Source organism: Mytilus californianus, unplaced genomic scaffold, assembly GCF_021869535.1.
Source record: "Mytilus californianus isolate M0D057914Y unplaced genomic scaffold, xbMytCali1.0.p SCAF_3, whole genome shotgun sequence".
NCBI classification, from domain to species: domain Eukaryota; kingdom Metazoa; phylum Mollusca; class Bivalvia; order Mytilida; family Mytilidae; genus Mytilus; species Mytilus californianus.
In genome coordinates, this window is record NW_026262679.1 from 51,399,770 (window position 1) to 51,427,072 (window position 27,303).

The 27,303-nt window shown below is 33.1% G+C and overlaps 1 protein-coding gene across 2 annotated transcripts; it reads left to right on the plus strand.

Annotated features, from left to right (window-relative positions):
* The first annotated feature begins 5,958 nt into the window (after window positions 1-5,958).
* Window positions 5,959-27,099, plus strand: LOC127734820 (beta-hexosaminidase subunit beta-like). Of its 2 annotated transcripts, XR_007997781.1 has the most exons (13): window positions 5,959-6,343; window positions 10,552-10,661; window positions 13,175-13,285; window positions 13,690-13,791; window positions 14,199-14,307; window positions 17,618-17,822; window positions 19,436-19,522; window positions 20,747-20,822; window positions 21,171-21,342; window positions 21,611-21,701; window positions 22,485-22,589; window positions 23,356-26,295; window positions 26,693-27,099. XR_007997781.1 is itself a non-coding variant. In XM_052244851.1 (12 exons), the coding sequence occupies exons 1-12, from the start codon at window positions 5,983-5,985 to the stop codon at window positions 23,420-23,422; spliced, it is 1,596 nt and encodes a 531-aa protein (XP_052100811.1). In that variant the 5' UTR covers window positions 5,959-5,982; the 3' UTR covers window positions 23,423-27,099. The 2 variants fall into 2 exon arrangements, 1 of the variants encoding a protein (XP_052100811.1); XM_052244851.1 differs by having other exon boundaries at window positions 23,356-27,099.
* The last annotated feature ends 204 nt before the right edge of the window (window positions 27,100-27,303 follow it).

The following is a 27,303-nucleotide window of genomic DNA, read 5'->3' on the forward strand; positions in this document are numbered from 1 at the left end:
AAACTTTTTAAATTGTAGTGGCATGGTCGGTCAACTGATAAGTTGTATGGCTGATTACAGGTAAAGCAATAACTTCTTTTTGACAGTTGCGTGTACTCTGGGGTGTGGAATACCTTAATTTTATGGGGAACATCCTGTCCATGTGTAATACTTAATATATTACAACAGATGACATTACACAAATTTTTCTTCTGTTAAATGAATGATTTGTATATCATCATAATTTGCTATTTATATAAACCACATTTTGGTATAATAATTATTTACCATATCAACATTGAATATTATGAATGTAGAATGAAATATGTCTACAGTATGATTGGTTTGAACCATTTAATTTATAAGATTTAGGAATCAAAATTTGTAATTATTTAAAAACCCACATTGAAATTGTTTTATATCAACACAAGCACATTTGAATTATTTTACACTTTAGATTTCATAGCCATATTTGCATTTGTAAAAATATTTATATACCCAAATTTTCAATTATTTTACATGCCCAATTTATTTTTGTTGTAAAGAAGTGTAACTTGAAACAACAGTATATCATATAAAGAGAAATAAAGATTAAAGTTATATCATGAATATTGGTCATGATTTGTAAAACTCAGAACTGTCAAGTAAATTTAAGACACGATTCAAAATGTTCAGAATATGTCAAGCCATACTGAGAAAAAATAAGAATGTCGAGAATATGTCGAGAAATTTCAAGACAGTATTCAAATGTCAAGAATTTGTCAAGAAATTTTAAGACCATGTTCAGAATGTCGAGAATATGTCGCGTAAATTTCATACAAATTTAATATAAATGAGAATTTGTCAAGAAAAATTAAGACACAAGTCATACTTTTGGAGAATGTCGAGTAAAATTTCATGCAAATTAAGACAAAAACTGGTCTTTTCAGACTTTTAGACTTTTGTAGTGCATATTTCAACATTTACGGCAGCGTAAGAATTGACATACCAAAAAAAAATTAAAATTATCATTGAACTTTTTTTTTAACGTCAAAATTTTAGAGCCAAAATCTCTTCTAATTTATATTGTTAAAAAATCGAAATAATGACTTTTTTAAACTCGAAATTTCGACTTTTGAAATCTCGAATACTTTAAACTTAAACATTTTGACTTTAAATTCGAAATTTTGACTTTAAGGTCAAGTTACAGTAAATGAACGCCGTCAAGCGGATTCCGCGAACTGTTGCGACGTTTTGTACGAGCTACGTCCTTTTGACCAGATTTTGCAATGTTGCAACCGGCGATTTTCCGATGGGACAACGGTAAATTTGATGAGAAGTATATATCTTCTAAAAGAAATAACTGTTTTGCTAGAATTGAAGATGAAGAAATGTTAGAGGATTTAAAATGAGTATGCAAATAATCATAAAGACGATCTTCAAAATGGAAATCGGGTTCCCGACTGGCATCAGGAACTTAACCTGTATGATAAATTAAAGACTTAGGATGGTAGAGCTTTGATATCTAGCTATATGCTTTAGCCGACCAGTTAGAATAGTGTAATAACTGTAGCGCCCCGCTATTTCTTCACAATTGTGTAGAGGACTTATAATGTGGCTCGGGTGTCTTCCTCCATCTTGGATTTTGAAAAGCAGCTAACAATCGGTCTAGATCTTTTATGAAATGTACAAATTTTGAGAGTAGTATTAATTCATGTGTAAGACTTTTTGTGTTGTTATAGAAAATTATGTGTTTTATCATATTTTACGGCTGTATTTTACAAAAAAATAGATTTTTTTTTTATTCAATTTTTTTCAGCTGTGCCACATAAGGGGAGATAACTCAGATAAAGTAACTTTTATAATAGAATGTGTTATGAATTTACCTATTCTATGATGTAGCAAGAAAACGAGTTCGGTGACCCCACTTTTTCTTTTTCCTATCTGAAAGCATATTATTAGAGCTATCTTCTCATATTTCATCTTAAAATTCTATGGTTTAGCTTTCTTTTTATCACAAAAAATCGGGTTTTCCATGCTTAATCTATACAAAATATGACAATTTTGCACAACTTGGCCTGTAGCTCGAAAAAAAGCCCGATGACCAATACTTTATTATATTTTTGAAAAAAACATGACATAAACTACTTTTTAACAAATTATTAAAAAATTCTATGGATTTTAATTTAGACCCCCCCCCCCCCCCCCCCCCCAATCTACCTTAAGTTTTCCTTTGTATATAAACATGACGATACGTACTAACACAGTAATTAATTACAACAGAAGATGTAGGCGCAAATTACAAAGGCATCACCAAATTAATGATATGGATTAGAAATTAATAGTGAAAAAGATGAACTTGGAGAGAAAATGCATTTTGACATATCGATGCAACTTTTATTGATTATAAGCTTCAGAGGAATCGATGTCTAATTTATTACGTATTTACCTCTTAAAGAATTTAAATAAGTATTCAGAACTATTAAGTAACAATGCAAGAATAGGTTAGTGATTTTTTTTTTAAAGAAATGGACTTTGAAGGATTTGAAATATGATTTTACAATCACAAATGACCGAACATGTTGTGGCATATTGCTTCGTATGCCATTCGGTGAAAAGAAAACAGGAACCTGCATCGAGCAGAGGCAAATAATATGCCTTGGCATATTTGAGCAGACCGATTCACTGACTTGATCACATTATTTCTGTTATAGAATCTTATCAATTTATTAATTAAATCTTTATCTACTTACGTACGTTCTTTGATCTAAACGAATTTTGAGTTTCAAAAGCATGAACTTTATATAGAAGGAGATCACATCCGTATTTCCCTATATTCCATGTTTTAGTTTCCATGACACTTGCATAGGTCTGTCAGTACTTGAAGGCATTTTGCATCCGATGTTTTTGTTTGATTTAAATGACCGTTTAGTTTCCCAAAAACTTGTCACTGATTTTGCCTTGTCTATACAATGGTACATCAAGTGGTAAAGTTTGCCTTGTCTATACAATGGTATGGCAAGTAGAAAATAAGCCATGCATATTCAGGCTGCTCAATTTTTCTAGTTTTTAGACGTTGAAATGCTGATTCTTGTGTTAATAGCGAAGAACTGACAATTGCTCACTTATAGTTTGTTACTAGATTACATGCGTTCCAGTTGCATTTAGTGCCTGATATAATGCACACCAAAAATAAACTGGCATTATTTTAAAAAAGCAGTATGTTCTGGCGATTTAACCATAAAGTTTGAAATTATTTGGGAGGTTTTAAATTTTTTGGTGTTACTGTTATCATTCATATTTCTGATCTGTTTTCCAACACAGGACACTGAAGAAGAAAATAATTTTCATCCTCAACTTCAATTTAGCTCAATATCCAAATTTTATTCTTCTATCAAAGCCGTATATAGAGAGAAGTATGTGCTTCGTTTGCGTGTTAGAACACTGTTTGGATTATATTTTTTATTCTGTAATATACAATATTCCGATGGATCCTCCTCATGAAGCATACATTTTGAAAACAACAGTTTATAAGTTCCATGCGTCCGAAAGGCTTTTCTGGATTTACCTTCACCAGGAAAGCTCCTCAAAGCCGAATATTTAAAAAGCCAAGGATGTAAAAGAACCGAAAGAGTTGAGAGCTTTATGACCAAAAAGGACCGGCCTAAAATAATAACCAAATCCATCTAAGGTCACCGAAGTAATAATGTTCGTTCAATACGCATATATTTGCTTGGACGTCGAAGTTTTCAGTTATCGCTAGACTTTTTTTCAACAAGTATATAAACAAAAGGTTTGTCATGATTTTTAAAAAAAACTAGTCACAAATATTATGTGAAAGTATGATTCTACTTGCAGGAATATAATTTTACAAAAAATGCATTTTAAAAAGTAATATCATTTCTTAAGTAAACCAGTATGAGGGGCCTGATGGGTTATTTTCGTTCTTCGTGATCGGCGCATTTTCGCTATCGTGATCCGTTTTTCTACAGATTTTTTTTTTTTATATTTTCGTGATCCGTGATCATGGAAATTTATTTTCTGTGAATCGTGATTGACAAAAAAATCAACTCGTGAATCGTGATGAGACCCCCCCTCCCCCCATCAGGCCCCTCCAGTATCAGAACCGTCTTTTTAATCATTCATTTTAGCCTAATTGGCATATTGATACTAGTTATGATTAATCTATTGTGGTGAAATCGGTCTACTCTATGTTTATTGATGACCGACTAAGATTATTCATTTACTAACATGATAACTATAGTTTTATGTATCAAAATTCTATTTACTAACATGATAACTATAGTTTTGTGTATCAAAATTCTGTGCATAAACACAGAATAAAAGCTTATTTGTATTATTTTCTAACAAAACATAATAATTTTATCAATGTCACGACTTTCAAGCAAAACGTTTTTCAAAACGACCTCACGTTAAAATCAGATTTTGCTCAACAATTACAACTCCACAGCCTTTCATTAAGTTTAAATCAATAATATTCTAAGATTCTAAAAACTGACGTTTTGTATGAAGCCTGTTGTGCCCCTTTTAAATCCGCCTTCAAATGATAACATGTTGCTTAAATGTGAACATGAAATTAGTTTTATCTTATACGGAAACGCTGAATCCCTATAGCTTATAATCACAATGTAACACTTCCACAAGAAGAAATATTACCTTACCTCACTGCTTTGTACTAGACCGACACGCTGTCGGATTTTTATCATGCTAGAACTAATGGTCCATAGGAAAACATTTCACATAACCCGAACACATTATTTTGACACCGAACCGACCAGCGCTTGCTTTTCATAATTCTCTAATGCCACGTGCTTAGCGGAAAAGCAGCGAAAACCAATTTTAGTATTGTATTTTAGTATTTTAGTACTAACAATGTAGTATTTTAGTATTTTAGTACTAACAATGTAGTATTTTAGTATTTTAGTACTAACAATGTAGTATTTTAGTATTTTAGTACTAACAATGTTGTATAGAGTTTGACATGACGAGAGATCGAACCACGACCTGAGCACTCTGCCAAAGAGACGACAGAGACGAGCACGGAACAACGATACCTTCGAGGCAACTGGCACGCTACCACGAGACTACCGAGGTGGTTTTAACCATAAAACGGCTAGTCTTTACCTTTAACCCTAAATGCCGCGTATTTAGCAAAGGAGAAAGTATAAATTGTACAATCTTCGGCCGGTTTGACACGAACAGAGATCGAACACGCGATCTCCCGCATTCTAGTGCCGCCCAACCAAGATACAACCGCGACGGCAAATATGTATGCCTTTATTTAAACAAATTCAATGTGTCCCATCCAACTGAAATTTAGGTGCAATATATCACTTTGAAAAAAAACAAACTTTTTCTGATATGATCTTCTATAGTCTGAATGACACAATTTGACTGTGACATTATAAAATAGATTATCTGAATTAAATAACAAAACAATAAATATTGGAACAGACTGTGACTGTGTATTTCATTTATTTATTTTAAATACGTAGTTACACTCGTAAAAGCAAGATTACAAGTGTACACTATAGAATTTTAAAAAACATAACAAACATAACAAACATATAAACTTGCAAAAAATATGTTTAAGTGCGCCACATTTTTACAATACTATAATGGCTGCTCTATAAATTCACAGACAGCTGCAAAAAGTCAAATTATTTTTTTGAAACTTTCTTTTTGATTAGTTTTTGTAAATGTATATAGTGGCAAATTGTGTCAAAATGTTATCATTATGACTGTTCCAAGACTGAGTTCTCTGAATAAATTGTCACAATACAGTTTTTTAGTTTGCAATCATTAATCAAATTTATTTTATAATCATTGTTCGAGCGGAGAAGTGGTTTGAAACAATCTATATATTAATTGCTATTTAAAATAGTTAGAGAGATGATCGATGTTCTATATTTCGAAATACACGACCTATCTTGAATAAATACGGTAATCGATTTTCTTCACATGATGAAAGGTAAAATATCATGTGATGTCTTATCGTACAAAATGGTGTCGAATGTAAACACCGGTGTTTTCTTCCTCCTTGTAAAGTTAATGCTATGTTCTTCACGAAATCTTCAAGCGACTATTAATCCAACAATAGGAGCACCATGGCCAATGCCACAGAAATATACACCTACAGGCAACGTGTATGCGATAGATAGATCAAGTTTTAGGTTCGAAGCGACTGGCGAAACCTGTGATATCCTTACCTCAGCGTTTGCAAGATATAGACAAATAATATTCGGCACAACTATTAAATTTCAACCACAACATGGGTCAGACAACGGAAACGCGTTGACAACTGCATCAGTTAAAGTTAAGTCAGAATGTGAAAAATTTCCAAGTTTGGAATCGGACGAATCTTGTAAGTATGCATCTTATACGTAAACATCAGGAATTTCAACATGGGTTTTCCCTCAATTCATAGGCCAAAAAAAAAACTTTTATTGTTAAATCGTAAAGATAGTTGCAAGAATGCGGAAAAAGGTGGAAAATAAGTAAAAATACTAAAGAAATAAATGAAAAAAGGGGTTCCATTCCCCCATGCACCTGTGGTTTAAATCGAAGATTGATCGTAAAGTTGTATTTTTTTTGCATAACAATGTCTTTCCTTTTCGTACGGGTTAGTACATAAGGTTGATCAGTACCTGAACTCGCACAACTGTGCTACTTCAAGCCTGATAAGGAACAACAATTTACCATCGATCAATACATGAAACATTGAGCCTGACTTTGACATACTACCAGTTTAGCATGTGAGATACACATCTACTTTTGTACGTGCACTTTTCTAGTACTCAAAATGTACCTACATAATGTAGTAGTGATGTAACTAGTGTACTGTTACTTTCAACGAAGTACAAATCCACTGGGAAATTATGGTACTGGAATAGAACAATTATAGTAAAAAAGTACTGAAACAGTACTGCATTATAAAGGTACGTTTTCAGTACTTTATATTTATAATACTACAAAGTACATATGCATGAACAGTAGCTGTGCGTCAATTGTAATTTCCCTGCATAAACATGGTACAGAAAAGAGACAGAAGATACAAAAACTCATCATAGTACAATGTAAGAGAAACTGACAATCGTTACCCCATGGCAAAGAAGAATGTGTCCATAGTACACGGATGCCCCACTCGCACTATCATTTTTTATGTTCAGTGGACCGTGAAATTGGGGTCAAAACTCTAATTTGGCATTAAAATTAGAAAGATCATATCATAGGGAATATGTGTACTAAGTTTCAAGTTGATTGGACTTCAACTTCATCAAAAACTACCTTGACAAAAAACTTTAACCTGAAGCGGGACAGACGAACGGACGGACGGACGGACGAACGGACGCACAGACCGAAAAACATAATGCCCCTAGGTGGGACATAAAATAGATGAAGACTTCAAGACACTAAAGTAAAGACAGAATAACACTAACCTTACAAAAAACCAAAGGTGGGATGAATTAACATAATTAAGATGATCATTAAGAGTAAGCAGATTTTGCTCGACATGTGACACCCGTCGTGTTGGTCGTGGTAAGTACAAATGCGGTGATAATTATAATTCGGTGATGCCGCAATCCTGGTAAAGATTACGGGACAGTGGTTTTGACAATTGGAACATATCCGTGGTATCAGTGACAAAGATATTTCATGACAATCAGCCAACTCGTGCTGGCATCCGTAAATATTTCGAAGGGATTACTTCAACTTTACCATTTCACACCCATGATTAAATAGCTTCCTTGTATAGACACCAACTCTACCAAAGAAATAATGATAGGAAAGGAAGGCTCTGGAATATCATATCAACTGGAAGATATATACACTTAGTAGTATAAGGCGCTTCTGAAATGTTTGCTATATAGATCTGGGAAGTGGAAATCAAGTGATTTTCTTGAATTAACATTACAGTAGTGCAGAACACCCAGATAGTTGTAAATAATTGAATATAAATGTATCTCGTTTTTTTCAAGATGAAAGCACATTTTAGATCATGAATATCCATGCACTAGTGAACTGATGTAAAAAACACAGTAGTGATGAAATGAGATTAGAAACTAGACTGTTTGTAATGATTTATGCATCCTTCAAAACCAAACACATGCAGGTTCTTCTGCTGAACGACAGGAGTCCGAGAAGTCTTAATTCTATTTCGTTGTCAAATCCTTTAAACAGTCTAGGGATTTTGATGTATATAAATATGGCTATTGGATATCTCAAATACGACAGTAAAAACACATGCTAAATCAGAACGTCTGTTTGGTTGTGCGGGATGTATAAGTACGCAGCCACGTCCGATCGGAATGGGACATTAATCCGATGTCTCATGTAAAAACAGAGTGCTACTTTTTCAGCACGTTAAAGAACTCTTGCAACATCTTTATGTGTCCATAGATGAGGCAAAATTTCTGTCCCTAAAATAAATACCATAATTTTCCAGTGGCATTAAAAATTTACCGATTATCACAGACGATTTTTGCTCATTCTGAATATGCTTGAAATATTTGTCACTGGGCAATAAGCAAATATCAATCAATCAATCAAGTCTTTAAACAGTTAAGTTCAGCAGCTGAATAGATTTTGAAAATATGTAACAAGATGTAAGCATACATTTTAAAGAAAAATCTATGCTGAAGTTTTAGAGATTTGATGGTTGACCAATTTGAAAGATTTTTTAGTAAATGCTTTTTTGTTTAAAATACCGCAGCTGTATTCAAAATTGAAATTTATTAATTACAAAAAAAACAACATATCGATTTTTAAGAATAATCTATAGGTTGGGAATTTTGAAGAATTGATTATTTTAGTACAAATTAAAGAACGTTTTTCGACGACTTTTTGTGCTTTTTATACAAATGTTTACCAATTTTGAAAGAATTAATTCATTACAGAAAATAAAAGAGATAGATGCATTATTTTTAAGTTTGGGAAGACTTATTGTTTTTGCTCAGTTCTTCTTCTTCTTATTATTATTCATCCCACTTCCCTCTTCCCTCTTCCTCCTCCGCCACTTTTTTAAATGAACTTGTCCGCACCCGTTCTCCAAAACCGCTAGTCAGATTTACTTAAGGTTTCACAATATGTTAGACTAATATGTCTAGTGGTGCAATCAGGGCTTCGTTTGTGCATTGGGGTCTAAAAAGGGGTACTTTGAGGGACAAAAGAAGGGAGGGGTTTACTATAGAACCCTAAGGGATTTTATTTTTTTTAATTTTCAAATGATAACTTGAAAACTGTTAGTGATAGACACAATCTTTATAATTGAAAATGTTCTACATGATAAAGCACATCAAATGCAATAAAGGGTTAGTCCCCAGGGGTCACCCCACCCCCTGCCATTTGAAAAAGTTCTAATATCTTGTAAATGGTCGAGATCCCCACCCTTAAACCATATATATTCTGGTTAGTCATGATACAGCACATCAAATGAAATAAAGTATTAGTCCCAAGGGGTCCCCCCACCCCCCTGCTATTTGAGAAAGTTCTAATATCTTGTAAATGGTCAAGATCCCCACCCCTAAACCATATATATTCTGGTTAGTCATGATACAGTACATTAAATGAAATAAAGTATCAGTCTCCAGGGATCACCACCACCCCTGCCATTTGAGAAAGTTCTTATATCATGTAAATGGTTGAGATCCCCTCCCCTAAACCCTATTTATTCCCGTTCGTCATGTCACAAAGTTTCGAATGATATATAGGGTCAGTCCCCAGGGGTTCTCCACCCCCAATGATCTAATATCTTGTAAATGGTCGAGATCCCCACCCCTAAACCATATATATTCCTATTCGTCATGTCAAGAAGATTTGATCGATATATAGGGTCAGTCCCCAGGGATCACCCCACCCCCTGCCATTTGAGAAAGTTCTAATATCTTGTAAGTGGTCGAGATCCCCACCCCTAAACCATATATATTCCTATTCGTCATGTCAAAAAGATTTGAATGATATATAGGGTCAGTCCCTAGAGGTCCCCCATCCCCAATGATCTAATATCTTGTAAATGGTCGAGATCCCCACCCCTAAACCATATATAGTCCTATTCGTCATGTCAAGAAGATTCGAATGATATACAGGGTCAGTCCCCAGGCATCACTAATGCATATTTTACTGGAGCAAACCAATTTTCACTGGACTTTGTGATGTCAGGCGACCCTGGGAATGACAAATTATGGGAGCTTCGTTTGGGAAACTTCGTAACAGCATCCTGTTACAATCATTTCTTGTTTTCAATTTTCATTTATAGTTGAGTGTGCTTAAGTTGTATGCAAATTTATACTAAAATATGTGACATAGCCCATTTATTTACCTAGACCGTAATAATGTCTTTTCACAGATTTTATTAACGAAAAAAAAAAAAAGTACACTGATCTCACTTGTCTTCTAAAATTTATCCCGAGTCCGATCGTAAGTAGCGGTATTTTATAAATCAGTGCAACAGACATAAATAGATGGCTCCAGTCAGCAAATAAAGAACGGGAGATCCCTAAAAGATTTTTTAAACGCATGGTATCATGAATTTTTGAAATCATAAATTTCGAAGAATGAATTTTATCCTTTTAGACGATCTCGTTGTCAGTGCATCTGGTATTTCTATTAATGCCAATGAAGTCTGGGGTGCTCTCAGAGGACTGGAAACATTTAGTCAACTTATAGTTAGACGTAGTCTTCAGGTATGATTTTTAATAGCCTGTCAATATACTCTATACAACATACAGATTTGAACTAAGTTTATTTATTTTGAAAATGTTGGCATGCAGTCTTTGTAAACAACGAAGAGGTAGACAAGAAAAAACGAATGCACTTTAATGTAGCAAGAAGTTCAGGAACTATTAACCCTTCTGGAGCATTTGATTTCACCTTCGATTTTTTATAAGATTCGTATTGCACGGACTTGGTTTTCTGCTTAGTGATTTATAATCTTCTTTTCTTGTCGCCTTTCTATAGCTCACCTGGCCGAAAAGCTATGTGAGCTTTGTTCATCACTTTGTGTCTGTCGTCACCTGTTAACTTTTACAAAAATCTTCTCTTCTGAAACTACTGTGCCAAATTTAACCATACTTGGCCACAATCATCATTCGGGTATCTAGTTTAATAAATGTGTCCGATGACCCCTCCTGCCAACCAAGATGGCCGACATGGCTAAGATAGAACATAGGGGTAAAATGCAGGAGCAAAAATGTTCAGAATGTTGAGCTCCACCTATTGTCTATTTTACGTCAAAACTGTCCTACGACTTCTTATAGGAGTTATTGCGCTTGAATGACGAATTATACTATTTTAAAAAACATATTATGCCCCCACCGAGCAGCGGGGACATTAAGTTTTACCTTTGTCCGTCTGTACGTCCGTACTTCCGTACATCCCGAAATTGGTTTTCGTTCTCTTAACTTTAGTTTGCCTCAACCAAATGTTATGAAACTTATACACAAAGCTTTTTACCACAAAACACAGATCAAGTTTGAGTTTGGGTGGCGTCACTTTTACATTTCTAGAGTTGTGCCTCTTTACAAATAGAAAAAATTCTTAATTTTCCGTTTCCATTCTCTAACTTAAGTTTGCCTCAACCAAATGTTATGAAACTTATACACAATGCTTATTACCACAAAACTCAGATCAAGTAAGAATTTGGGTAGCGTCACTTTTACCGTTCTTGAATTATGTCTCTTTATAATGTTATATGCAAGCGGGGGCATCATCTGTGTCCCATGGACACATTCCCCATTTATTTCCTATTATCTAGAAAATTATAATAGATAGACAGAAACTTTAACAGGCAAAATTGGTCAGCAAGAATAGATTTACAAATAAGTCAACATGACCAAAATCGTCAGACGACTCCTTATTAGAGTTATTTCCCTTTATGGCGATCTTATCATTTTGTTTTTGCGTTTTTGCATTATACTTAAAAATTGTAATAGATAGATAGACACAATACTAGCAAAAAAATGATAAAAAAGATCAGATCTTCAAATAAGTCAACATGACTCAAAATCGTTAGTAGACTACTTATTGAAGTTATTGCCCTTTAATGACGATTTTCCCCATTATTCCCTATTATCTTGAAAACTGTAATGGATAGACAAAAAATTTAAATAGCACAAATGATCAGCAAGACAAGATCTTTAAATGAGCCATAATGGCCGAAATCTTCAGTCGACTCGTTTTTAGAGTTAGTGCCTTTTAATGATAATTTTTTACCTTTTTTTTGGCATTTTTGCCTATTATTTTGAAAATTTAATAAATAAATAGAAACTTTAAAAAGGAAAAAATATCAGCAGGATAAGATCTACAAGTATATCATTATTACCGAAATTGTCAGTTAATCCTTAATAAGGTTGTTTCCCTTTAATGCTAATTTTTTACTAAAAAGTGGCCATTGTTGAAGATGCAGGTAAGCAACACAGGCTCTTTAGAGCCTCTAGTTATGTCTGCCCTTTGTCGTCGTATGTACCCCGTTCTTATTTTTTTGTGTGCCCTTAATCGCTATTATTTATAGCCATCAACATAACAGAAACGGTACCAATTTTACTAGACCAGATTCGCATTTCTACATCAGTGGCACTTGAGGCCAAAAAAATATTAAAAAAACAAACCCAAATACAAACGATGAAGAGCATGTTCTTTTAGGACTGACATACTTTTTAAGAGCAATTGTAGAAGACCCACATTTGATCAAAGGTTCATTCTGAATCATAGCTGATGGACATTTTGTCGCCTGGGGTATCACCAGCCAAGAAATTAGCACTTCTGTGAAATAGTAATTAAAGATTACGGGCATTTTCAGTTTATAAAATTTTAATTAGTCAAAACATAAGGTTTTTCTACCTCCATGCCTTAGTCGTATTTGGCAACACGTTTCGGAATTTTCGGTTTTCAATGTTCGTCAAATTTCGTATTTGATTTGGCCTTTCAGTTGTTTTGATCAGAGCGTCGCTGATGTAGACGGAACGCTCGTCTTGCGTAACCAATCATAAGCCTGGGATATATTTGATGAATTTTTACATTGAAAACGAATGCCATATTGAATTTAGTTTACTGATATGTGAACTTTAAAATAAAAAAATACAATAAAAGTGTACGCATGTATTTTGTTTGCTTTAAAATTGTAATTTTCTTTCATGAATGTTCATTTTATATATGTTTTATCTCGAAAGCTAATAAGCAAGTGGTATATTTTCTGTAGTATTTCATTAATGGAACAACTATCACAGACTTTCCTAGATTTCAGCATCGTGGAATGTTGATAGATACATCTAGACATTTTTTATCTGTTGACGTCATCAAGGAACATATAGTAAGTGAAATACTATTCTCATAGTTTGATGCCAAATATTTTAAAAAGAATTAAAAAAGTATTATATGAGATATTATTTAGAGAATTATATTATTAGACATTAAATCAATAAAACATATTAAATAAGATACGTTTTGCGAGCTATTATTGTGATCTGTCATTTTGAGTATGTGTTATGTAAAATACAATGTATTATACAGGATTCAGTTTAAAAAAAAAGAGCCCAGAGAAATACTTTGCCTAAAACGTCGGGAATTAAATATCAGAAATATTTGAAAGAAAAAATATCAGATTTTTGGCCATAAGGCACACCTATCCCCCTGAATATCATCTTCGCTAGCTATTCGTGATGTTTTTGTACCATAAAGAGTGAGAACTTACTTTTTATTATTTATATTGAACAGGAGGCTATGGCTCAGAACAAGTTTAATGTATTACATTGGCACATTGTGGACGACCAATCTTTTCCTTATACAAGTGCAGCATTTCCTGAAATGAGCCAAAAGGTATTTTAGAAAAAATGAAAATTATTATGATTATTAAGATGACAATTTCGTTTGGAAATAATCAATGGAAAAAGCTAACCATGGCAACCAGAAAATGAAATGCAGGCTGACACAGAGAATATTATTTAACCAGAGCCATATATACACATATGTCTCTGGTTTAACATATAAAAGAGCTAAATATGGTGACCAGCCATGCAGATTTGCCAACAAATTGGCATTAAACTTAAGTAGTTACTTGCTATTCACAGCCTTTAGTGTAAATACACTGCGGACCAATTTGTAAGTTATAAACTCATTTTGCAGAGCAACTGTTAGGCTTATCAATGCACTCGAGGTTTGTGAAATCGACAGAAGTTTAAAACTATATGTATAAATTCTAATGATGTTAAACTTGTATCTTAAAGGGATCTTATCCAGGATCTGGCCATATATACACAGCTTCTAATGTTTTGGACATTATTGGTTTTGCAAGAATGAGGGGGATTCGTGTCATACCAGAGTTTGATACTCCAGGTAAGTAGGACTTAATTATATGTATATTTCGTTTGTTTAAAGATATCTTGCAAGGTTCTTTAATTTCACTTTCAGATGTATTGATGATGCTCTGTCACTCAATATCCTACATTTCAATGAGTGCTTGCATCTCACATATCATAGTGAACTTAAGATTAAGGATATTACGTGAACAAGAAAGTCTGCTTCATATTTTAAACTTTTCCTCGAGATTGACACATGTACAGCTGGCCGACTTCAAACTAGAATCAATGACCAACGATGAACTATCCAATTGTCAGTTTACTATTGATCAGAATTAACCTACCCTTTGTCCCCATCGTTTATCGTTTACAAATCTCAAATAAGATGTTACGCTTGTGCATGTTCACACTGTATAGACTTTATTATAAGGGAGTGCTCCTGACACAAAAAATGCTCCAACAGAGTAATGAGGAAGAACGGCTGAAATCGAGACTACATTTCACAATTGATGGACCGATACAAAGTGGCTGTGTCTCAACTTAATAGCGACATGTTTTCACGGTCTCGGATATTTAGATACCAGTCTGTGAATAATTGTCTGTTCTGTAAATTTAGAGATTGTGTCCTATTCCAGATTGTGACCGTTATGACTGAGTGTTGATTCACTTAGCTGTTGATGCATACGCTTTTGGCCCCACCGCTCTGGCTCCTTTTGGAGTTTATGCGATTCCCTCAGTTTTTATACGACCGCAAAAAATTTTTTGTGGTCGTATATTGGTATGACGTTGGCGTCGTCGTCGTCGTCGTCGTCGTCGTCGTCGTCGTCTGGCGTCGTCCGGCGTCGTCCGAAGACACATTGGTTTTCGCACTCTAACTTTAGTTTAAGTGAATGGATCTCTATGAAATTTTACCACAAGGTTCAATACCACAAAAGAAAGGTTGGGATTGATTTTGGGGGTTATGGTACCAACAGTAAAGGAATTAGGGGCCAAAAAGGGGCCAAAAATAAGCATTTTTGTAACTTCCAGACATAACTTGTGTGTTAGTGTATGGATCTCTCTGACATTGTACCACAAGGTTCCATATCACACAGGGAATGCTGGGATTAATTTTGGGGGTAATTGCCTCAAAATATTAGGAATTAGGGGCCAAAAAAGGGGCAAAAAACAAGCATTTTTTTAGTTTCATGACAATAACTTGTGTGTAAGTGTGTGGATCTTTCTGACTTTGTACTACAAGGTTCCATATCACAAACGGAAAGCTGGAATTGAGTTTGGGGGTAATTGCCCAAAACGTTTAGGAATAAGGGGCCAAAAAGGGGCCAAAAATAAGCATTTTTCTAGTTTCCAGACAATAACTTGTGTTCAAGTGTATGGATCTCTCTGAAATTATACCACAAGGTTCCATATCACACAGAGAATGCTGGGATTGATTTTGGGGGTAATTGCCTCAAAATATTAGGAATTAGGGGCCCAAAAAGGGGCAAAAAACATGCATTTTTCTAGTTTCAAGATAATAACTTGTGTGTAAGTGTACGGATCTTTCTGAAATTGTACTACAAGGTTCCATATCACAAAGGGAAAGCTGGAATTGAGTTTGGGGGTAATTGCCCAAAACGCTTAGGAATAAGGGGCCAAAAAGGGGCCAAAAATAAACATGTTTCTAGTTTCCAGACAATAACTTGTGTTCAAGTGTATGGATCTCTCTGAAATTGTACTGCAAGGTACCATACCACAAAGGGAAGGCTGGGATTGAGTTTGGGGGTGATGAATCATAAGGGGGTTCAAAAAATTTTGGGGGGGATTTTTTTTTTTCCTTTTTTTTCTTTTTTTCCTTTTTTTTTTCTTTTAAAATTTTCCATTTTAAGTTGGTTATTTCTGTTTTATATTTAAAAGCAAATAATAATGATATGGTAGGAGATACACACCAAACAGGATGTGTAAATTATAAAATAAGTATTGTGCAATAGCAAGAAATTTTCAATTGCACAGTATTGCACAATAGCAAGAAATCTTCAATTGCACAGTATTGCGCAATAGCAAGAAATCTTCAATTGCACAGTATTGTGCAATAGCAATAAATATCCAATAGCACAATATTGCGCAATAGCAAGAAATTGTCAATTGTACAGTATTGCGCAATAGCAAGAAATATTCAATTTCACAGTATTGTGCAAAAGAAGATACTTCGTATAAATTGCTTATTTCTTGACCAATTTCAATGAGGTTTTATTCTTGAATTCTTGGGGTTCTTTAATATGCTGATTCTAACCGTGTATTAAGTTTTTGGATTTTGGGCCCCGTTTTTAAATTGGTCCACATTGAGGTCCAAAGGGTCCAAAATTAAACTTTGTTTGATTTCATCAAAAATTGAATTATTGGGGTTCTTTGATATGCCGAATCTAACCGTGTATTTAGATTCTTAATTTTTGGTCCTGTTTTCAAATTGGTCTACATTAAGGTCCAAAGGGTCCAAAATTAAACTAAGTTTGATTTTAACAAAAATTGAATTCTTAGGGTTCTTTGATATGCTGAATCTAAACATGTATTTAGATTTTTGATTATGGGCCCAGTTTTCAAGTTGGTCCAAATCGGGGTCCAAAATTAAACTTTGTTTGATTTCAACAAAAATTGAATATATGAGGTTCTTTGATATGCTGAATCTAACCATGTATTTAGATTTTTGATTTTTGGGCCCCATTATCAACTTTGTCCACATTGAGGTCAAAAGGGTCCAAAATTAAACTTTGTTTGATTTCATCAAAAATTGAATTCTTGGGGTTCTTTGATATGCTGAATCTAACCATGTATTTAGATTTTGGATATTGGACCATAATAGTTGAATGTCCAATTTAAAATTTTTAAGTTCTTAGACCACATTCATTCTGTGTCAGAAACCTATGCTGTGTCAAATATTTAATCACAATCCAAATTCAGAGCTGTATCAAGCTTGAATGTTGTGTCCATACTTGCCCCAATCCTCAGGGTTCGACCTCTGCGGTCGTATCAAGCTGCGCCCTGCGGAGCATTTTATTGTTATTTTATCTTAATTAGTATCATCTTAAAGGATACATCAGATTTGAATATCAGTCAACTAATGTCACCTCTTACTACTAGTATATGTGTAAATACCAGAAATGTTTGCATTTAGAAAATGACTTCATAAATTCAAAAGGTACGTTTTATCGAATTGATATCATCTATATCACACAATTTTCTTTTCTTTTTCCCAAGCTTTAACATTTTTGACTATATAATCAATATCTTAGTGACATTTCTGTCAAAGTTTAATCACAATAATTCATATTATATAACCTTTTACATAATTGTTTTTTCTCATCGCGTAGGACATACTCAATCATGGGGAAAGGGTATACCAGATTTATTGACGAAATGTTACAGTAAGGGTGTATTTGATGGTAACTATGGACCAGTAGACCCATCTAAGAATAGTACTTATACTTTCTTGGAGACATTTTTCGGTGACGTAGCAAACACCTTCCCAGATCAATATATCCATCTTGGTGGTGATGAAGTTTCATTTGGATGTTGGTAAGAAAATATATAAATGTGGATAGTGTCCACATGTGGACACAGATGATGCCCCCGCTTGCATATCATATAGTTATAAAGGGACATAACTGAAGAACGGTAAAAGTGACGCTACCCAAATTTGAACTTGATCTGAGTTTTGTGGTAATAAGCATTGTGTGTAAGTCTCATAACATTTGGTTGAGGCTAACTTAAGTAGAGAACAGAAACTAAAAATTCAGCAATTTTTCTATTTGTAAACACGCATAACTCTAGAACGGTTGTGTATAAGTTTTACAACATTTGGTTGAGACAAACTAAAAAATTCAGCAATTTTTATGTTTATAAAGGGACATAACTCTAGAATGGTAAAAGTGTTGCCACCTAATTTCGTACTTAATCTGTATTATGTAGTAATAAGCATTGTGTATAAGTTTCATAACATTTGGTTGAGGCAAACTCAAGTTAGAGAACTGAAACAAAAAAATTGTACTTGATCCTTACTGAGTTTTGTGGTAATGAATATTGTGTATAGGTTTCATAATGTTTGGCTGGGGAAAACTTCAGTTACAGAATGGAAACTAAAAAATTTTGCAATCATTCTATTTATAAAGGGGCATAACTCAATAATGGTTAAAGTGACACTACCCAAATTCAACTTGATCTGTGTTTTATCAGTGGAAGTCAAAATCAAACATTGCATTGTATAAAGCATTGATTGTAGTTGATTCAACTATAATCATGGTCAAAGGAAGATAACTCCAATTTTAAAAATATATTATATAAACTTGATATTTAGAAGAAAAATAAAAATTTTGCAATTTTTCCTTTTATAAAGGGGCATAACTCTAGATCGGTTAAAGTGACACCACCAAAATTCAAACTTGATCTGTGTTTTGTGGTAATACGCATTGTGTATAAGTTTCATAACATTTGGTAGAGGCAAACTTAAGTTAGAGAACGGAAACTAAAAATTTTGCAATATTTCCTTTTATAAAGGGGCATAACTCTAGATCGGTTAAAGTGACGCCACCAAAATTCAAACTTGATCTGTGTTTTGTGGTTATAAGCATTGTGTATAAGTTTCATAACATTTGGTTGAGGCAAACTCAAGTTAGAGAACGGAAACCAATTTCGGGACGTACGTACGTACGTACGTACGTACAGACGGACAAGGGTAAAACTTAATGCCCCCTCCGCTACGGCGGGGGCATAATAAAAAAAATGTTAAAAGTACCTTGCAATTGATGTGAAAAAAATTTATTCTTCTAGTTTTATGTAGAGAATTTTAAAATGAAGGAGATCATGCATGAACATTAACGAAAAAAAATACTGAAAACAAACATGTCAATATTCAGATAAAATAAAGATTAGAAATAGGAAAATTACTTAAATAGATATGTGGAATGATTAGAACTAAAGTTTTTATCAATCATACCTAAAATGTGAAACATGATACAGAACAATAACAATTAAGTCCTGCTAAGGAAATACTGTGCCTTGTAACTCAGTTGAAGACTTTTGAATAAAAAAAGTATTGATTTTATGGATATGTTTTGGGTTTAGCGCATAACACAAATCAATGTAATCTGCATCAAGTATTGTAAAACAAGATATTATTATTTTATTTTTAGGCAGAGTAACCCAGATATAACAACATTCATGTCAAAAATGAGTTTTGGAACAAGTTATTCAAAACTGGAACAATATTACATGCAGAAGTAAGAAACCTGATAGAACACTTGATTTTAATTGACAAGAATCCTTTCAAAGGTTCCTGAAATAGAAATACCAAAAGAGAGAAGCGTCTAGTTTTTAAAAATATTAAAATTTCAATTCAAAAGATAATAGGTCGTCAGAAAAAAAACATTTATGCATGGTTAACATTAAAAATCTTCCAAAGACTAAATGACAAAACCTATTTTTTGACAGCTTAATATATCTTCATAAAAGATAAGATACATGCATTGGTGTTTTTACATTAGTCACATTGCAGTGGAACGATTTCCTTTACGTCTTTCAGAAAACCAACAGAATTTTGTTTTCATTTTAATAACCTTAGCATGCAGAAGTTCTTCATTGATAGTTTTGTTCTGTTCTTGGTAAATAAAAGAAATCACTGGCCCCCTTTATTTTAACAGTTATAGAAAAGAAATCTATAGCACCCAATATTTTAACAGTTGCAGCAATCTTATGCGTTAGATACGTTTCACATTTAGTTAGTAATTTGAGACAGGAATTGTCTTAAAAAATTGTAAAACACAAAAAAACAATAAAAAAGCATGCACAAATGCCCATCATTTCTTGACTCTTTACCATTCTGTCCATGCAGAGGATTTGATATTTTCAGAGCAGGAGTTAATGCATCCACTGAATGACCTGTTATATGCTGAAAGAAAATTAAATAAAAATTTTTAAACGAAAAGATTACTTTGTCTATCATTTATTTTGTATCAGATACTTTTGGAAGCTATGTCAGCTATAGTAGTAATTTAATTGAGTGTACCATTAATATATAACACTTTTACAACCAATGCCTTTTATGAACAGTGCATTAAAGATTCATACAAACAGACTATAAAAAAACAAATAGAATTTTCTATGAGACACATTCATCAATATTTACACACAAAGTGTTTGTCATATGGAAAATATCTGTATCTAAATATTTACATTTTGCAGATTATGAACTTTCATGTGTACAGTCATAGCATATTGCAAATTCCTATAAGTAACCAAAAGGATTTTTTTATTTCTATTTTAGGGTAAAGGGTTGGGTTTGCCCTCATTATCATGATTCATGTCAGTAAAAGGAGTCCCCACATGCTTCTGTACCTTTAACAAAACAAGTAGACTTTTTCTTTTTATAATTGTAATTTTTAAATAAACTCTAGTACATCAAAAGTCTCTTTATGTTGATTTTTTCCTGCCTTTTCTCGTTTCAGTTTGTTAAATATCATTGGTAAAAAGTTAAACAAAGGATACCTTATATGGCAAGAAGTAATAGACAATGGAGCTATGGTAAAATATGCTTTGTATTTCATAGCATTGTCACATTTCATCATAAAGGAGTTTGAAAAATTAACAGGATAAAGGCAGATCACTGAAAGAACACCTCCAAAAAAACAAAAATATAAAGTAAAAAACTTCAAGTATAGTTAATAAATTAAGAAACTTCAATGTTAATGATCCTCAACACGATATAGCTGATGCGGTGTAAAGCAATTACCAATCAATCAATCAATCAATGTTAATTACATTCTTCTTTAAAATTACAATATTGGAAGACATGAAAAAATCTAAGATAATTGCTGTAATCATAGAAGTAACTACCTGAATATCAATCTCTTATACACTGTTATAATGTAGGTACAACCAGATACAGTTGTAGAGGTTTGGAAGGGTGGATATGTAGAAGAACTTGCCAAAATAACTAAGCTAGGATATAAAACATTGCTATCATCTTGTTGGTACTTGAACTACATATCATATGGTGATGACTGGAGAAAATATTATGCTTGTGATCCACAACAATTTAACGGTAATTTGGAAAAAAAGATTATAATGCAATTTTTATAGTTGGCAACTAAAACATTTCAAAACGTACTGAATACATTGTAAGACATACACATACTGTGATAAATGTCCATTTATATGATGCCATAAAGTAATGAAAATGTTTTTTATCTATTAACGTTAATTGGTCACATTCCGTAATGATTTTGATGTATGTTTATTGATTTCACAATTGTTGACTGTATATATTATATTAAACTGTACATGATATTTTTTCGGTGTTGTACATGTAGGTACTGATGAACAGAAGAAATTAATTATTGGTGGTGAAACCTGTATGTGGGGTGAATTTGTTGATGACACCAACTTGATTGCTAGATTTTGGTAAGAGACGTACTAGAACTATTAGCACAATAACTAAATGATCAAAAGGTATGGCAAGTAGGAACTTTAAAAAGAAGTCCATACATTCTAATTATTATAGTTTCCTTGCAGTTCTTGCATAAATAAAACGTTTAGACTTTCTAATGACCTATAGTGGACAACTTTTTCTTTGGAAATTATACTTTTATCTTTAATGTAAAATTATGAGATAACGCGGAGCCAGTAAACAGGTATTTGCGACCATCAAATCACCAATTGATGCCGTCGGAGCAAAATATAATATTGTTATCTCATTCTAATGAAACTGACAGAAAACAATGTCAAATCATACATTTAAAATCTGTCATACGTCGACTGCTCTTGCGCTATGTTTTCACATCATATTGTGAATTGATGCCATGAGAGTTGGTGACGTTATCCAATCAAAATGAACGTTACAAACAATGTTGCATTAGAATGGTAAATGATTATACACTTTATTCATGTGAACGAAACGCTTTATTTTGATTTACCTTGATCAGGAATGCTCAAACCCAAACATATGAAAGCCAAGTATATATAATACCTGTGAAGAGCTATATGACCAAAAAGGCCTAAAAAATTAGCCAAATTCCTCTTAGGTCAAATTTCCCTGAGGGAGTTGTGACCCTAGTTTCTTTATAATTTCGTAACTTGAAGGTAAACTTTGATTTTTGCTAAATTGAATTTCATATGTTATTAAATTCCTTGTTTACTTGTATTGGTAAAGGTATGTTAAACTAATTATGTGTATTTATTACATAGGCCAAGAGCAGCTGCAGTAGGTGAACGTTTATGGAGTGATATGTCTTTAAAAAATACAGCCGAGGCAGCGCCAAGGCTTGAAGAACATAGATGTAGAATGGTCAGGTTAGTATAAATTTTCAGGAATAGTCTAAATTGGTAGTTCCTAGAAGAAACTTTTTAAATATTGAAAACGTAAACACATGATGTATAATGTCTGTTTTTATAGCAGTGAAGGTACCAGGTTATTATTGAATTATTCTTATAATATCCTTAATTTATTACACTGATAGATGAAAACAACACTTTAGAAATTTCTTGTGTCTGAACCGCTTTTCTAAATTTAATACCTCGACTAGAAACGCTCAAATCCAAACAATTGAAAGCCATTAATGCATAAATACCCTAATATGTGATGAGCCTTATGTTCAAAAGGGACATAAAAAGAAAAGCCAAATTCATCTAAGGTTAACTTTGCCTGAGGGAGTTGAATCCTTAGTTTCTTAATATTTTTTTAATATATAAACGAAGAATCTAAGAAAAGTTAAGTTATGAATCATTATATTACTGAAGCACTGACTACTGAGCTATTGATACAGGGACTAACAGTCCACCAGCAGTGGTATAGACCCAGTTCTAGTAAATGAAAATAACATTTTATAAATTTCATGCGTCCGATGGTGTACATGACGAGGTCATACACATGGAATAGATTCATACTTAAAAAAAATGATGTATTTGGTTACTCGATGTTTATTAAGTAAATTTTATTTAGATGTTCATATAAATTACTGATTTGATTTTAATAATGAAGTTGCGCTTAAGAAATTTATAACTTACTTTTATGTTATTAAATTCTTGAAATTTAAAAAAATCTTTTATATTTTTTCAGTCGAGGATTTGCTGCTGAACCTATTAATGGACCCGGATACTGTCCAGAAGAATACCCCATGTTTTAATCTTTACCAATCATGACAATCATTTAATATCCAAAAAATCCAAAACTAGAGATATAATTAGGTAGCTACATCAGCACATTCCATTTATAATACAGAGTTTCCATATCTTGTGTGTAATGTGTTGCACAATCTTTCAGGAATATATCTTTATCTATACAGTTTTAATTTAAATAATTTAGTCATAATACTTAATTATTATTAAAAGTAGTGTTTATTCAATGATATGTTTGAATCTTTTAATTAAAATTTATTAATTATACATTTGTACTTTAGGCTAGCATAATATTAAAAAGCATTTGTTGACATGTATTTTTGTTATATTTTGTTCTGAATTGTTATTTTGTTTTTGTTTATTGGCACTTTATTTATTGTACGAGGACATGGTCAAATGAAAAGCACCAGTTCTACAAGCAATGTCAAAGCATATGATAACATAAGTCTTTCATGCAATTCCAAGGTTGTTTCAACTTATTTTCCTCATAACCTTGTTGGAATATCTGTAACTAAAATAACTATACAGTTGTCTCATCGGTTCTGATAGCCATTGTATGAAAATAAGAATGAAAATTGTATCAACTTCAAGAAGAGTGTGAACAGTTCCATGAATACGAAAAATATCTCCTGCTATGCATGAATCATCCAATATCTCATTAGAATGGAGTCATTTCTATAACAAGTTCAGTCAGGATCATGGCAGAACTGGTTATATAGTCGGATAGATGACATAGGAGATATGTTTGTTTGATCTCTTAAGTTAGTAAGGGACGACCATTTGATACTTATTTGAGGCAGAAGGATGTTGAAAATAAGTAACCACACATTGCAATTGTCAAATATCAAAAGCATTTCAAAGTCAGCTTGAAAATATCTAAGCATACAAAATGTGGGCAATACCGGTAGTTGTTCCTGAAAAATAAAAGTAAAATATTTTAATGCAGCATTGTCTCCAAAAAATAAATACATTTTCATTGCAATGATTGAAATTAAGTATTTCTGTTAAAAAAAACTCCTCCTAACCCCTCCTCGAAATTATGAAAATGGTCGTCCCCAAATAAACAACCAATTCATGAAAATGCCACAATGTAATGTGATGACATCGGTATAATAAATACTGCACACTTTTGTCGTTTTGTCCAAATGCTTTTGTCTGTGTATGATGTAAGCATGCTTATGTATATGCCTTATGTGTATTGTATGTCTTGTCTTTGTTTTTATACGACCGCAAAAAAATTTTTGTGGTCGTATATTGGTATGACGTTGGCGTCGTCGTCGTCGTCCGGCGTTGTCGTCGTCGTCGTCGTCCGGCGTCGTCCGAAGACACATTGGTTTTCGCACTCTAACTTTAGTTTAAGTGAATGGATCTTTATGAAATTTTACCACAAGGTTCAATACCACAAAAGGAAGGTTGGGATTGATTTTGGGGGTTATGGTACCAACAGTTAAGGAATTAGGGGCCAAAAAGGGGCCAAAAATAAGCATTTTTGTAACTTCCAGACATAACTTGTGTGTTAGTGTATGGATCTCTCTGACATTGTACCACAAGGTTCCATATCACTAAAGGAATGCTGGGATTGATTTTGGGGGTAATTGCCTCCAAATTTTAGGAATTAGGGGCCAAAAAAGGGGCAAAAAACAAGCATTTTTCTAGTTTCATGACAATAACTTGTGTGTAAGTGTATGGATCTTTCTGAAATTGTACTACAAGGTTCCATATCACAAAGGGAAAGCTGGGTTTGAGTTTGGGGGTAATTGCCCTAAACGTTTAGGAATTTGGGGCCAAAAAGGGGCCAAAAATAAGCATTTTTTTCTAGTTTCCAGACAATAACTTGTGTTCAAGTGTATGGATCTCTCTGAAATTGTACTGCAAGGTACCATACCACAAAGGGAAGGCTGGGATTGAGTTTGGGGGTAATGAATCATAATGGGGGTTCAAAAAATTTTGGGGGGGATTTATTTTTTTTCCTTTTTTTTCTTTTTTTCCTTTTTTGTTTCTTTTAAAATTTTCCATTTTAAGTTGGTTATTTCTGATTTATATTTAAAATCAAATAATAATGATATGGTAGGAGATACACACCAAACAGGATGTGTAAATTATTATATAATAAGTATTGTGCAATAGCAAGAAATTTTCAATTGCACAGTATTGCACAATAGCAAGAAATCTTCAATTGCACAGTATTGCGCAATAGCAAGAAATCTTCAATTGCACAGTATTGCGCAATAGCAAGAAATATCCAATAGCACAATATTGCGCAATAGCAAGAAATTGTCAATTGTACAGTATTGCGCAATAGCAAGAAATATTTAATAGCACAGGATTGTGCAAAAGAAGATACTTCCTATAAATTGCTTATTTCTTGACCAATTTCAATGGGGTTTTATTCTTGATTTCATGGGGTTCTTTAATATGCTGAATCTAACCGTGTATTTAGTTTTTGGATTTTGGGCCCTGTTTTTAAATTGGTCCACATTGAGGTCCAAAGGGTCCAAAATTAAACTTTGTTTGATTTCATCAAAAATTGAATTATTGGGGTTCTTTGATATGCCGAATCTAACTGTGTATTTAGATTCTTAAATTTTGGTTCCGTTTTCAAATTGGTCTACATTAAGGTCCAAAGGGTCCAAAATTAAACTTAGTTTGATTTTAACAAAAATTGAATTCATAGGGTTCTTTGATATGCTGAATCTAAACATGTATTTAGATTTTTGATTATGGGCCCAGTTTTCAAGTTGGTCCAAATCGGGGTCCAAAATTAAACTTTGTTTGATTTCAACAAAAATTGAATATATGGGGTTCTTTGATATGCTGAATCTAACCATGTATTTAGATTTTTGATTTTTTGGGCCCCGTTATCAACTTTGTCCACATTGAGGTCAAAAGGGTCCAAAATTAAACTTTGTTTGATTTCATCAAAAATTGAATTATTGGGGTTCTTTGATATGCCGAATCTAACCATGTATTTAGATTCTTAATTTTTGGTTCCGTTTTCAAATTGGTCTACATTAAGGTCCAAAGGGTCCAAAATTAAACTTAGTTTGATTTTAACAAAAATTGAATTCTTAGGGTTCTTTGATATGCTGAATCTAAACATGTATTTAGATTTTTGATTATGGGCCCAGTTTTCAAGTTGGTCCAAATCGGGGTCCAAAATTAAACTTTGTTTGATTTCAACAAAAATTGAATATATGGGGTTCTTTGATATGCTGAATCTAACCATGTATTTAGATTTTTGATTTTTGGGCCCCGTTATCAACTTTGTCCACATTGAGGTCAAAAGGGTCCAAAATTAAACTTTGTTTGATTTCATCAAAAATTGAATTCTTGGGGTTCTTTGATATGCTGAATCTAACCATGTATTTAGATTTTGGATATTGGACCATAATAGGTGAATGTCCAATTTAAAATTTTTAAGTTCTTAGACCACATTCAATCTGTGTTAGAAACCTATGCTGTGTCAAATATTTAATCACAATCCAAATCCAAAGCTGTATCAAGCTTGAATGTTGTGTCCATACTTCCCCCAACTGTTCAGGGTTCGACCTCTGCGGTCGTATCAAGCTGCGCCCTGCGGAGCATTTTATTTATGTATTGTTAATGTTGGTGTAAAAGATGACATTAGATATTGTTTTGTCTATGCTTTAACATGTCCGACTTTAAATAAAGCTTTTGTAAAGTATATTTGTTTGCATTTTAATGTGTATGTTATAGCAATGCTGATGATGCTTTCCCTTGCTACAAAAGTAGGCACTGGCTACGATTACTCGCAAAAACTAACAATAAGAAATAAGTATTGTTACTACTTCTTCTTCTTTTATTCGTATCAGCTTCCTGTTATTAGGAACACTCCTTAACGGGTAAAATTTAATAGTCAAATTTAAGA